The sequence below is a fragment of the Pelodiscus sinensis genome, chromosome 2 (genome assembly GCF_049634645.1).
Source record: "Pelodiscus sinensis isolate JC-2024 chromosome 2, ASM4963464v1, whole genome shotgun sequence".
Lineage (NCBI taxonomy): Eukaryota > Metazoa > Chordata > Testudines > Trionychidae > Pelodiscus > Pelodiscus sinensis.
This window is the reverse complement of record NC_134712.1, coordinates 652,205-666,906: the sequence shown is the minus strand read 5'-3', so window position 1 is coordinate 666,906 and position 14,702 is coordinate 652,205. Positions and strand designations below refer to the sequence as shown.

The window sequence follows — 14,702 nt, the reverse complement described above, 5'->3', positions numbered from 1 at the left end:
CTAATTTGAATATCCAACCCATCTTTTTAGCTACTTTAATTATTCTATGATAACACTTAGATTTGATGCTGGGCTGAAATTTAAAAATCAAAACACTGACTGTTTTCTCAGGATCCAGTCATTGACATGACTCAGTCCAGGCTTATGTTGTGGCTTCAGCCAGGTGGTATTTGGATTTGGTATCCCTAGTTATGCTGGGGTCTCCAATGAGTTTGAGTGTTTGAATTAGTTGTGACAGTCACTAACCTTTGTACAGATATTTTATGTCTAGGATATGAAATAAGTTTGGTTTTATATTTCAGTATTTTCTTTAGCTACACATTCACATATTGGAATAATAGTGCATTATGCTCCAATGTGACAACCTTGTCATTGATATTTAATTGTAACTGGCATAGTAACAGTGCCCTCTCCCACCAGCATCTCTTCCTAATGTAATTCTGCAATCTCTTCCTGTGCCCTCTCACCTGTAGTTGCCACTTAGCACCACCATGCAGTCCACCAACAGGAACTTTTCTTTCACATGCCCTTTGAAGGACATCCCCGTACGGCAGTAATAGGTAGGGCCAGAAACTGTCCGGACCCTCAGGAACTGCAAACCAGCAGAGAGATGAGGCAGTGACTTCCAATGGCAGAAGTTTACCCTTCCCCCCCCCAGCTTAGCTCATTTCTTCAGAGTGCTGATGTTATGATAGAGACAGCTATCTTCTCTATTTGCTTTTCTGTCCAGCTATCATGTCTCATCATGACACTACCCAGGCTGCCTCCAGCCTTTATCTCCACCTCATTACTGAGAATGCCTTTCTCCCCTGACCCCTTACACATATCTCTGTAGCCCCTCCCCCCATAGCTCTTAAGGACCAGACCATAGGATCCCAGTGATGAACATGCCCAGTCGAGGCCCTCTTATTCTGTCACCTCCACATAGTTGAGGTTGACTTTGCATTTAGCAGCTGTGTCTAGGAAGAGCTGGGAGTTCATTTCATCCAGGAGGATGTACACAGGGACCCTGCGGGCAGCAGCATCCAGCACTTCACTCAGCAGATCCACATCTGTGAAAACATCCATCACTACAGCTACCACCTGTAGGAGAGAGAGTGAGATAGATAGTCCAGTTTTAGGCCCTGCATTCACTTGCAGCTACTAATAGCACAGTAGTCTCTTCCCTTCCCTCCCCCCCCCAGCATCTACCTTTGTTGTACCTGCTGCATTCCTTTCCCTTCCCCTGATTGCACCTGTCCCACTGAACCTCTTCTGTGCCCCACTCTGGCACCCACCCCTTCTGGACTCATATCTTCCTGGAGAAAGCATTCCTACACTCTAGGTATGTCTACACAGCAAAGTTATTTTGGGATACCAGAGGTATCCCAATATAGCTACCCTGCATCTTTTGAATGCATCCGCTATTTTGAAATATAGCGGATGTGCTATTTCGCCATCCCTGTAAACCTCATTCTATGAAGAGTAAGGGATGGCTTGAAATAGCGCTTTATTTCGGAATTTGGCGCTGTGTAGACAGCACCAAATGATAAAATAAGCTATTTCAAAATAGACTCAAAATAAGCTACGCAATTTGCATAGCACAAATTGCATATCTTCTTTCATGTTTCAGGTGCTGTGTAGACACACTCTCTGTCCAGAAGGAATCATTAGGTCAGAGGTTCTCAAACTTTTGGTCGGGATCCCAAAGTAAGTCATGATCATGTTTTGATGAGGTCACCAAAGCTGGCTTAGATTTGTTGGGTCCCAGAACTGAAACTTAAACCCGATCCCCAATGCCCAGGGCTGAAACCAAAGCCTAAGGGCTTCACCCCTGACAGGTTGTACAGGAAAACAGCCTGGGGCTGAAGCCCTTTGGCTTTACCCTCCCTGCCCTCCAGGGTGGTGGCGGCTTGGGATTTAATTTTTTTTCTCCCACCCAGCCCAACAGGGCTTGGAAGGGCTCGGGCTTATGTCCCCACTCCTAAGGTCATGGAGTAATTTTTGTTATCAGAAGGGGGTCATGGTGCGATGAAGTTTGAAAACCCCTGCATTAGAATATTTAGTTCTAGTAACTAGATTGACCTAATCTTAGGTGTAGACATCACTCAGGGCTATGAAAAAATTACTGCCCTGCATGGCAGCTAGGTTGAACTAACCCCACTGTAGATGCAGTTAGATAGATGGAATCATTTTTGTGATTCTTCTTTATATCTTCTCCACTTTTTCAACACCCTTTTGAAGATGTCGACACTAAACCTGGATGGTGTTTTCCAGTATTGGACTCACCAATGTAAAAATCGCATCTTAGCTGAGTCTTTGGGGGCTCTTGTGTAGTCTATTATGCTAGCTACCTGTGCAGAGCCGGCATGATACCTAGGGAGCATACGAAAACGCACACAGCTGAACGTTTATCATCACTGATGGAACAGGAGACCTGTCAGGTCATCACACCAATGAATCCTGAATTTACTGTTTCGCTGTCCTGAAATACTACACCATTCACACTCCCTGCTTTATACATCTACAGTGTCTCAGTATGAGCTCATGTTCATTAAGCCTGCTGCTGTGATCCCTTAACTCCTTATAGGAATGTATGGCTTGCCAAGATGCAGTTCCCCATTTCTGTAAGTACTGTCTATATTCTTTAAAGTTGGCAGAGGGGGTCATCTTTGGGCTCATATTACTGAGACCATGCAGAGTCCTGTGTAACCTCTGGTGTAGCATAGCTTATGGGCTGCTCTAATTTATGCAGTTTCCCATGAGCACTTGGCAGCAGTAAATAACTGTAGTACAGTGAATGCTGGCCGTGCACTCAACACTCTTTCCCTCCCCATGCCAGGTATTGAGAGGAATGTCAGTGCAGAGCCTTTACACCAGCTCGACACAAACTAGGGAGGCCCCTATATGAGGTGATTCTCAGACAGCTGTTTCCACTCTGGAAAAGCCCCTTTCAAGTGTCAGGCCTAAAGGGCCTGAATATAATTTTTCACAGGAAATAGCAGAGGGAATCACTGCAGAGCTGCTGCTCTATCTTGCCCCACCACCTTCAGCTCTTTTGGTTCATGGCCTTTGTTCTCTCACCTGTTGTGCGGCTCGGATCATCCTACGGGCTTCTTCCTTGATGCTGGGATTGTCTGGGGGTGGTGGGTGCACCAGGGTTGTTACCTCAGTTCCCTGGAATCCAAAGACCATTGGCCAGCCCAGATCAAGTTCAGGGACAGCAAGGTCAGAATTCATAGGCCAGTAAGTCCCAGAGGATCCATCCATGTCACTGCTATGTGTGGTATCCATACAGCTGCCCTCCTGGTTGGCATACTGGGGCTTCTGTAGATGCTGACTGATGTGCTCTACCTCTGTGCTGCAGAGAAAGTCAGGGGCTCCTTCTTCATCCAGGAATTGATGATAACTCTCCTGTCCCTTCTCAGCAAGTACATCAAGAGCCAGACGGTAATATTCCTTGTAATGGGGTGGCAAGTAGTTAGGGTCCAGGGGATTGTCCCCCTGTGAGGAGCTCTGGGACCGCCGAGCCATGACGTGTGGGGAAGCTGCAAAAAAGGAATAAAGAACCAATAGACAATATTAACCATCACCCTCATCACACTGACACCCTCTTACTCCCCGGTAGTTAAAGTGTAGGGATTCATGGATGATAAAACAGTGATGAGGCCAAGTGCACTGTGTAGTAATTAACATATATACATTTTTATTTTCACTATGTGAGGCAGCATATCTTAGGGTACGTCTAAACTACATGCCTCCGTCGACGGAGGCATGTAGATTTGTGTATTCGAAAAAGGGAAATGAAGCTGCGATTAAAATAATTAAATAATTATTTAAATCGCGGCTTCATTTCCCTTTGCCTATCTGTCTAATCTACATGCCTCCATCGACGGAGGCATGTAGTCTAGACACACCCTTAGCGTTATAATGATTTGGAAACTGAATTCTTGGCTAGGAAATGGGATTGAATGGTTACCTACTAATGTGTTATTTTGATATATTAGCATATATTTGTTCAAAGGTATGGTTGGGAGGATGGTGTAAAATGAGAAGGTGTGATGTTGAGAGATAAAAGATTATAAAGCAGTATTTCTTAGCTGTTCATTTCAGGCTTTCTACAGTTAGATTTTTTTTTAAACAGTCTAGGCTTTTTTGTTAAAGCAAGTAAAAATTGTGTGGGTATTTGCTGGACATTAGGAAAACAGGTTATCAGCCTCTTTTAAATTATTTTTTTTGTGAAACAGTGCACTGGATGATGTATGTGTGTTGTGTGCATCCCATCCCTGTGCACCTGTTCAAGCCCTTGGGCCTTTTAAACTAGGATCTATAGACACCAGCGCACATGATTAGGAGTTTACAGGCAGCTATAAATAAGGCATCCTGCCTCTGAGGGTAGGGATAGCTGGCAAGAAGGACGTGATTCTTGAGTATGTTCTAGTACAAGGCTACTCAATTGTGGAAGACCCGGGGGCCACAATGATGCTCGTAGCACATGCTGAGGGCTGCGACTTAAGTGTGGTTTCATATTCATGTACAGGCAGTCCCCGAGTTACGCGGATCCGACGCGTCTGGGCTGTCAGCTGGCCGCGCGTTCCGCCGCTCTGCTCTGCTCCGCTCTGCTCCCCCTCCCCCTGGTCTGCAGACCATGGGGGGGAAGCAGAGTGGAGCACGCGGCCAGCTGACAGCCCAGACGCGTCTGGGCTGTCAGCTGGCCGCCCGTTCCGCCGCTCTGCTCTGCTCTGCTCCCCCTCCCCCTGGTCTGCAGACCTGGGGGACGGGGAGCAAAGCAGAGCAAAGCCACGGAGCCCGAGGGCAGCAGGATAGCCACGGCACGTCTGGGCTGTCCCGCTGCCCCCGTGCTCCGCGGCTTTGCTCCGGACGCCTGTTGTACAGCAGCTGGGGCGCTGCCGGTTGGTCCCGTAGCGCCGCTCTGGGCGCCACTGGACCAACCCAGCAGCACCCAAGTTGCTCTGCCCCAGGTGTCCCCAAGTCAGCAGCTGCTGAAAATGACCAGTGGCTGACTACAGGAAGCCCCTGCCCCGGGCTTCCTGGAATCAGCCGCTGATCAGTTTCAGCAGCAGCTGACTTGGGGATGCCTGGGGTTCTTAAGTTGAATCTGTATGTAAGTCAGAACTGGCGTCCAGATTCAGCCGCTGTTGAAACTGATCAGTTTCAGCAGCGGCTGAATCTGGACGCCAGTTCCGACTTACATACAGATTCAACTTAAGAACAAACCTACAGTCCCTATCTTGTACGTAACCCGGGGACTGCCTGTAAATATATATGCAAATAGCCTCTTTCACACTGATAGCCACGAATACAAAGCACTTCCATTCCCACAATGGCCCAGCACTCCTGGCACCTCCTCCCTGGGGATTAGAAATGTCAACACCCTGTACCTGCCTAGTCCAGCCAGCCCATCCACTTGCATCTTTCAATATAAAAAAAAATAATATATGGAGATATACTATCTCATGGAACTGGAAGGGACCTTGAGAGGTCATTGAGTCCAGTCTTCTGTCCTCACAGCAGGACTGAGTACCATCCCTGACAGATTTGCCCCAGATCCCTAAATGGCCCCCCTTAAGGATTGAATTCACACTGCTGGGTTTAGCAGGCCAATGCTCAAACCACTGAGCTATTCCTCCCCCAATGCTCACCCCACTTGGGAGACACCTTGCCATTGTGGAGCGTGTTCCCAGTAGAGGCAATGTTCAAAGGGTAACCCTAAACCTAACCCTAACCCTACCCGCAGGCCACATGTTGAGCCCCGTGCAAACCCAAACCACCATGGGCCACAAACAAATGGGCTGCGGGCCACATGCTGCCAACAGTCCGTGTGTTGAGTAGCCCTGGTCTAGTAACTAGTTAGGGCTACTAAAGAGAAAGTTGTGGTCTCTTCTCTGCCATCGGATGGGAGCTGGGAAAGTTCAGGTTAGTACCCAGCCTTCACTTGAGTTACTCTTGTTCTGAAATTCTTGTTTGAGACTAAAGCAAGACCTGAGATCTTGAATTATTATCTTGAATTATGGTTGCTGGAAATTTTTTCTCTTACATTTCTGACTAGTTAGTTGCCCGTTAACTTAGGTGCTCTTTAAGAATATTCCCTACTATGTCCCCCTCCTTCTCCCCGATGCTCCTGAAATTGAAATCAGGTCTCCTTTCTTTGCAGGCCTATTTGAACTTCTCTGGATATAGTTTGGCTGTAGGAAGGTGGGGGCTTCTTGATGATGTTGTAAGCTAGACTAGGACTTTATGTTGGAGTCTGTATAATTTACACACACTTGAGTCTGGGTCACAATTTTTGATGATGACTAAAAGTTAGGGTTGCCAGATGGGTTAACAAAAAATACCGAACACCCCTCCCCCCAAAAAAAACACACACTGGGAAAAAATTCTGTTAAGAAAAAAAAAAAACCCCACAGCAGCAAAACTTGTTGAGGGGAGAAAAAAAAGTAATAGACCGGGCCGAAAAACAGTCACTGCCCCTTTAATTCCCAGGACTACTGTAAAAAAAAAAGGTGCCAGTACTCCAGGGGAAAAGTTGTTGGTCCAAAAAAAAAAAGGAAAAGTTTACAATTGTTGAACAAAAAGGGGAAAAGTTTACAGTAGCTGACAAAAAGAAAAAAAATTGCCCTTTTAAGAGCAGAGCAGTCATTGCCCTTTTAAGGTGGCCATTTTGAAGTCTGTTCTCTGAGGTCCTGGTGTGCTGCATTCTTTTACATTAAGCCCTGCTGGGGACGCTCCAACCTCCTCCAGCCCCAGCCAGCCCAAGCCGCCCATGTTCCAGTGGACGCCTGAGCCAGGAAAAACAGAAAATACTGGGCATTGCACATTTCACGTGAATTTTTTTTTTTACGGAAGTCCCAAATACTGGGCTGTCCAGTTCAATACTGGACACCTGGCAACCCTACTAAAAGTGCCTAGATTTAAGTCTATTGTTTATCTTTATGCCACGGGGCAGCTATTCTTATCATAGTATAGACTAGTTTGGTGTGCATTGATGGGTGTGTGCATTAGCTTTGTCTCTTAGGGTATGTTTAGACTGCATCCCTCTGTTGGCAGAGGGATGCAGATTAGGCAGGTTGACATTGCAAATGAGGCAGGGATTTAAATATCCTGCACCTAAATTGCATAAAAATGGCTGCCGCTTTTGCCGACTCAGCACTTTGTCGGCAAAAAACGGCAGTCTTGAGGGGAATCTGTTGAGAAAGAAAGCCTTTTTTGACAGATTCTGTAAACCTCCTTGCAGGAGGCATAAGGGATCTATCGAAAAAGGCTTTCTTTCTGTCAGGTGTGTACATGTCAATGGCTAGATGAGAGTGTCTCTGGATGTTGTAGTTCCTCTGCAGACTTTTTTGTTGAGGGTAGTCAGAAAGCACTATTCTGGTGATTTAAACTGACCTTCAACTTCATATAGGCCAGAAAAACTTGCATAGGAATTCCTGTTTCAAGACAAATAACTCTTGGCCAAGGTACAGCAGCTTTTCTAGAAAGCTCCAGTCTTGATTTACAGACTTCAGGTGATGGAAAATTCCCTGCAGCCTTTGGTAAATTGTTCTGATGACTAATTACAGACACTGTTAAAAATGTGCACCTGTTAGACCATGATCAAGTCAACTCTTAATCTTCTCTTCGATAAACTAATAGTGAGCATCTTCAATGTCTGACTTCTAGGTCTTTTATCATACTTGTGCCTCCTTTCTGAACCCTCTAAATTTTTCAACATCCCTTTTGAAGTGTTTGTTGACACCAGAACTGAACACAGTATTTCAGAAATGTTCTCATTAATGCCATATACAGAGGCAACATCCCCCCTTCTCAACTCCCTGTGATATTTCATTGCTTATACCTTCAAGGCTTGTTGAACCCTTTTAGCTACAGCATCCCACCAGACACGCATGTTTAGTTTATCTGCTATAACCCCTAATTCCTTTTTCAGGTTATAACCCTGTCTTGTGTGACCTACATTCCTTGTTCTTAGACCTGGCATGTGGCTTTATTAGACATATGCTCAAATGAGTCAAACTTACTAAGAGATCCAGGTTGGTCTATGCAATTGAACCACACCCATCCATATTTACCACTTCACTCATTTTTATCATCTGTAAATTTTGCCAGCAATTATTTTATATTTCTTCTAGACCACTGATACTGAATAGCACTGAGCCAAGAACAGATTCCTGTGAGACTCCTTCTATAAACAAATCATCATAGAACAATAATTCCTCGCTAACAATGTTTTTAATTTATCAATTTACTCATTTTTAATCCATTTATGTCATCCAGCTGTCATTCTCATATCACAGAGGTGCCATCTTCATTTTGTCACAAATGGCTCTGATGTGCATGTTGTCTTATAGGTGTCTGAAGTGATTCACTGTCTGGTTTGTGTCTGAAATGAGGGTATCCTCTCTCTGTTTCTTCCAGCCTGACTTGGAACAGTAATTAGTGTGGCAGTTGTCTGGGGCCTGTTGTCAGCAATGGGGCATTGGTTTGCGAGGGGAGATAGAACTAACTCTCTACTTGTGACGACTTGTATAAATGTTCCCTGGCTATTGCTTTTAGTTTATTTTTGTCAGGTTTACCTTTAGGGCAGGGGACGGTCTTTATTCTGTGTAGCACACAGCATACTGGGGCCTTGACTGGGACTGTGGAGTACAAATAATCTGTGGGAGTCAACTGTCCCTCACTGTATGTCTGTGCAATAGGAGGGTGTCCTCTTGCTGCATGTACACTGGATACTCTGTCTTCTGTACTGCTGGCCTCTCAGCTGTAATTAATGCAGGAGGCTGCTCTGTCTTGTGGTGTTGGTAGTGACTGAATGCAGGGTGCGGCGCTGGTGATCCTTGGGAAGCTGCAAGCAGGAATGCAACCCTGAGGCGGACAGGAAGCCGGTGTGTCAGCAAGGGAGTCAGTGCTAAGACTGGCGCTGCAGTGACTTTCAATTAAGTAGCTGTTCTGTTCTCCATGCTGACAAGCTTGGTCTATTTAACCCCTGACCCTGTCCTGATGTCTGGGGGGCACAACAGGCCACCTACAGAAACAGTAGGAGCAGTCAAGGAAGCCTGGAAAAGACTTTTGAGCTGTTGAAAGGGGATAGCAGGAGGAGCCTTATTTCCTGGTTACATGTAAAAACAGATCTTAGAGGGCAGCACCAAATACCTGGACTGGATTTCAGAAAGACTGGAGCTCAGATCTTTATGACTAACACGTCTAGAAAATTATCCTATCAAGGAGACACCAAATCAGGGGAAAGGTCTCTATTCAACCAAGATTTGCTTCATATTACTAGACGTTAGAGCTGGAAAAGCACAATCAGGTTCCACCTAGCCTATATCTGGGGCCCAGGGCATTGTTCTCTGCTGGGCAACATGTGGGGGGCATGAGGGGTCATGTGACCAAAAACTGTGGGTGGGAGGGGCTGACCATCCAGTGGAGGGACTAGCAGGATGGAAACTGGCACTTGCAACAGGGTCTGTGTTCCTCCTCCCCCCCCCCCCCCATTCAGCAGGAGCGGCAGGCAGAAAAAGAGCAAGGTGGCCCCCACTGCTTTGCTCTCCTGGTGTGCTGCTCTGCAGGAGGAGACAGGATGACCCCCACACTCCCTAACAGGAACAGAGTGCTCCGGTCCGGGGAGCAAAACAAACTGGTAGTGGCCATCTTGCTCTGCTTCCCCGACCACTGCCAGTGGGTAAGAGAGAGGAGGCAGACCTCTCACTGCGGGTTCCAGGACTCCAACCCCCACTAGTTCCCTTGGGCCAACTCAGCTGGGAGAAGAGGCAGGACGGAGCAAGGGCAAGGAATGATGGAGCCTGCGGTGGAGGGGGGTTGTCCTGCCTCTTCCCCAGACTGGAAGGGTCACATTGCCTCTGTCCTCTGCGGTCTGTTTCCAGGACAAGTCTCCAGTGCAATAACAGAGTTTCTGAAATCCGTGGAGCAAAGAGACCTCCCGCCGGTTGCTATGAATCATTTCAGGATCAAGGCAGTCATAAACATCTGAGCATCAGGGAAACACAATCAGTTCTATGACAGCCCCCCAATATATCCAGAAAAGCCTTGTCCTAAATGGTTTGATTTTTCAGAAACCATAAGGATAGGCCCCTTAAAAGTGGATACAAGGTATTTTGAAACATGCCCTGCATAAAATGATAAAATGTGGAGAGATTAAACTATTGGGTTAGTTTAATCTGGAAAAGAGAAGCCTGAGAGGGGAAATAGCAGGTTTCAAGTGCATGAAAGGTTGTTACAAAGAAGAGGGAGACAAATTATTATTCTTAATCTCTGAGGGTAGGACAAGAAGCCCTGGGCTTAAACTGCAGCAAGGGAGGTCTAGGTAGGCATAGGAAAAATTTCCTAGTTGTCAGGGTGGTTAAACACTGGAAAATTGCCTAGAGAAGTTGTGGAATCTCAATAATTGGAAGATTTTTACGACCAGGTTAGACAAACAACTGTCAGGGATGGTCTAGAACAGAGGGTCTCAAACTTCCAGCCCTTGGGCCATCTATAGCCCAAGCACTTCTCCAATCTAGCCTGTGAAATATTTTGAAAAGTTGCTTAATCATTTATCAGCCCAGGGGAGGAGGGCCACGTAGGGAAACACCCACACACATGGCTCCCAGCAGCACCCAGGCCCCCACAGTGTCCACATAGTCCCAGTCACAAAGGGCACCCATCAGTCTGGGAAGCCACACTGGCTACTTCCGCCATGATGCAATCCATGCTTCCAGTGGAGCCAGCTGAGCTGACAAGCTTCTGCATCCAGCAGGGCTGGGCCTGTGGGTTTTGCTTTTGGTTATCCCTGGTGAGGGCCATGTGGTGGGAGGCAGCTGGTCAGGTGGTCCTGGCTGAGACTGGAGCCACCACATAGTGGGAGGTGGCTGGTCAGGAGGCACCAGCTGGGACTGGAGCTGCCAAATGGTGGGTGGTGGCAACAGCAGCAACTCTGGGGCTGGAGCTGCTGTGTGGTCCCCAAACCTATCTCCCTGGCTTTCAACTGCAGCACTAACCAGGTGGGCAGCCACTAGCTATCAGCCCTGGCACCCTTACCCCAGGAGCTGCCAGCCAAACAGCTGGGAGTGCTGGGCAGTGCAGCCCCAGCTCGTCCCTCCTTTACTGGTTGAGGGAGCTGGGCAGCACATCTCAATTCCCCTCCAGTGAGCAGCTTCCTGCGGGGGAAGGGGGGGGCAGGCAGGCAGACCAGTCCTGGGTCCATTCCCCACAAGAATGAGCAGCCCAGCTCCAGCCTCCCCGCAGTAAGGAGCTATCCCTTCCCTGACCTCTCAGCCCCCATACTGAGTTCCCCCCTGCCCTGAATCCAGCACCCTCTGAGTCAACCCATACTTCTACCCCCTGCACACTTAATTCCTGTCCTGCAGTGACATTCACCTTGTTAATTGTCCTTTGTTTTGGTATTTGCCCATCCAAACAAGCGCACATGATGTCAATGTTGGTGACAACACAAAACTCACTCCAATCACAGCTCAGACATCTTAGAGGGAATACTGGTCTTCCCCATCTTACTTTATATTATACCTTTGTCTGGGGTCACAAACTCATAAAACAGCATGAATTCTCTACTTGACAATATTTCCCCCTTTTTTCCTTCTCTCTCCGCACTCATTCCCTCTCTTCATCTACTATGTGCAAACCAGACCCCTTTTAACTCTATTCATCTGAAGAAGTAGGTTGTGCCCACAAAAGCTCATGATAGCATCTACATGTTTTGTTAGTCTCTAAGGTGTGGCAAGACTATTGGTTGTTTTTTAAATTTTAACATCAAGGAAGCTTGTTGTAACACCACTGCTGCTTGCAGTCATTGTTTTCTATTGTAGACATACAGCATCAGTTTCATGAAAAGGTGGCAGCCCTCGGTCCCCAAATCATGTTATTGTTTTACATCTTACCGCTGTGTCCCCTGTGACACTGACATCTGTTTCTAACAATATAAGTAGTCTTGTTTTAATTTTTCTGTTGAACAAAATGTCAGCTTATGCTTCATTGATGCCATTCTAACAATATTAAATAGGGATCAGCATTTGATTCAGCCTTTTGGTCAATAATTCATTATTTTGAGTTTTCCACCAACTTGTTGGACTGAGAATCATGGGAACTAGAAGTTGCATATCTAAATTTGAATACTACAGATGGCTTAAACTCACACCCATTAACCTGTGCTCCTTTGTCAGACATTACTGTATCATTACTGTCCAGTAAAAACAGATTAGATTGTCATAGTCACCAGTTCAGCTGTAGTATCTTACAGTAAGGCTATGTCTACATTGGCATGATCTTGCGCAAATACTCTTTAATGCAAGAGTTCTTGCGTTAAAGTATTTGCGCAAGAGAATGTCTACACTGACGTGCCTTTGCGCAAGAGATGTGCTTTTAGCCCATTTTAGCCATCGGGCTTTCTTGCGCAAGAAATTCATGTTGCCTGTCTACACTGGCCTCTTGCGCAAGAACAGTTGTGCAAGAGGGCTTCTTCCTGAGCAGGAGCATCATAGTTCTTGCGCAAGAAGCACTGATTTCACACATTAGAACGTCCGTGTTCTTGCGCAAGAACTCGCAGCCAGTGTACACAGGCAGCATGTTTTTGTGCAAAAGCGGCCGTTTTGGCGCAAAATCGCGCCAATGTAGACACAGCCTAAGAGTATCTCAGAGAAGTGCAAAAATAGTCTAGGACGGACAAGCCTTTTTACCAAGCCAATGTAAACAAATCTATGCTGACTTTGCTCCAGGGTTCCAGTCTGTCCTGTGCCGCCAACAAGGGATCTTTAGCTTGATGTGGGCTGTAATTTTGGAATATGTAACAAGCCTTAACAGCTTTCTTGGTGACACTGTTCATTTCAGCGAAGTATAAAATGTCTCAAGCCTTTCCCTTTGCTTTTTTTCAATCTCCACATTTATTATAATAAATTCTAAACACAATATTCTGCAACACCTTTGAATAACCATTCTGGAGCCTATATGCAAAATTCCATCTGATATTGAAAGTGGCTTCTTAAAGTCCTAACAGGGACTACGATAGGCTGCCCTGTGCTTATAGCCTGAATTACTTTCTACAGGACCTCATCCTGATCACTAGCTTTGCCAATTATATGCCACATTTCATCTGAACCTGGACAAGTTTGTTTAAACAGAATAACATGTACAAAAACTGGACTATCCCATTGCACTTTTGTCAAATGCTCTAGAAAACATGTCATCAATTTTCTCCTAGGTTTGTATTCAATATAAAATGCATACATTCGCAGCTAAAAAAAATATTTTTTGTATTCTGTGGCAGGAAGGGGTGGGGGGTGCCAAACCCCTTTTGACATTGGCAATAAGTGGTCTATGGCTTGTTTCACACAACACAGACCTCCAATAAATAAATATATTAAACTTTTTACATTTGTGGACTAAGGCCAAAACATTTTTTTCTAGTTGAGCATATTAACGATCAATTCCTCAGGGTAAATACACCACAGACCGGTTTCCAATTTTGACCATACCATCATGTGCCAACACCTTTCTTGGCAACATCTGGGAACAACTTATTTTTGTGCTTAGTTTCATGGTACCTCAGAACTGGGTCCTTGAATTCCTTCAGTTTCTCTTTAAGATTTGCATCCCATGTCCATTGGACAGCTTTGCATAATGCAGCCCAGGTTGCTGGCTCAGGCAGCTAAATCTCTCCATGTCACTCATGATTCCATGGAATCTCTATTTCTTCCTTGTCAGTGATGGCCTCAAGCTTGCTGTGTTAACTTCTTTCCTAGGTATGTTATTTCTGTTGCACAGAACTTACATTTTGTTTAGCCCAGCAGCTCTAAGCAAAGATGTGTGGAGCTCTGGTCATACTCTTCTATTGTTTTGGACCCCCCACTCATGCCCGCTCATCCCGGTCAAAATGCCATGTATGTAAACCTTAATATCTGCCATAGGATCAAAATGTTGTTGTATCTTTTTGTGTGTGTGTGTGTGTGTGTGAAACTTGGTGAGTGTTGAAAATGATCTAAATGGCAGTCTGCAAAACAGTGTCTTCCAAAGGGGGTACTGAATGTGTGCAGACATGTGCTTTGTTTTTCCTAAGGGCCTTGTCAGAATTCTTCTGATGCAATGTGTTCCCTTTTTAACATGTTTAATTATTTTGGGTCTATACAAAAGTGAAGGATTCTTTTTTTCCCTACAATGTCCAATTAATTTACTCATGCTGTAGGTTCTTCTACTTGCTTTATGTTTCCAAGAGCCTGAGTCCAATCCAGTTCTGCAAATAAGGCAAAGGGGACTTTTCTACATAAGAATGGCCATACTGGGTCAGACCAAAGGTCCATCTAGACAAATATCCTGTCTACTGACAGTGGCCAATGCCAGAGGCCCCAGAGAAGCGAACACAACAGGTAATCATCACATGATTCTTCTCCTGTCATCCATTTCCAGACACATAGACTAAGGACACCATCCCTACCCATCCTAGCTAATAGTCATTGGTGGACCTAGTCTCCATGAATTTATCTAGTTCTTTTTTGAACCCTGTTAAAGTCCTGGTCTTCACAACATCCTTTGGCAAGGAGTTCCACTGGTTGACTGTGCACTGCATGAAGAAAAACTTCCTTTTCTTTGTTTTAAACCTGCTACCTATTAATTTCATTTGATGACCCCCTAGTTCTTATATTATGGGAACAAGTAGATAACTTTTCCTTATTCACTTTTTCCACACCAGTCATGATTTTATA

The 14,702-nt window shown here is 45.6% G+C and overlaps 1 protein-coding gene across 2 annotated transcripts in view; it reads right to left on the bottom strand.

The window, feature by feature from the left end:
• The window catches only part of FAM83H (family with sequence similarity 83 member H), a 59,099-nt gene that overhangs the window by 4,685 nt on the left and 39,712 nt on the right, over positions 1-14,702 (bottom strand). For both annotated transcript variants that reach the window (XM_075919893.1, XM_075919894.1), the window contains exons 2-4: positions 3,064-3,527; positions 919-1,083; positions 468-592 (exon numbers count right to left, since the gene is read on the bottom strand). In XM_075919893.1, coding sequence (XP_075776008.1) covers positions 468-592; positions 919-1,083; positions 3,064-3,513 — 740 coding nt within the window. In that variant the 5' untranslated portion in view covers positions 3,514-3,527. The remainder of the gene's footprint in view (positions 1-467; positions 593-918; positions 1,084-3,063; positions 3,528-14,702) is intronic.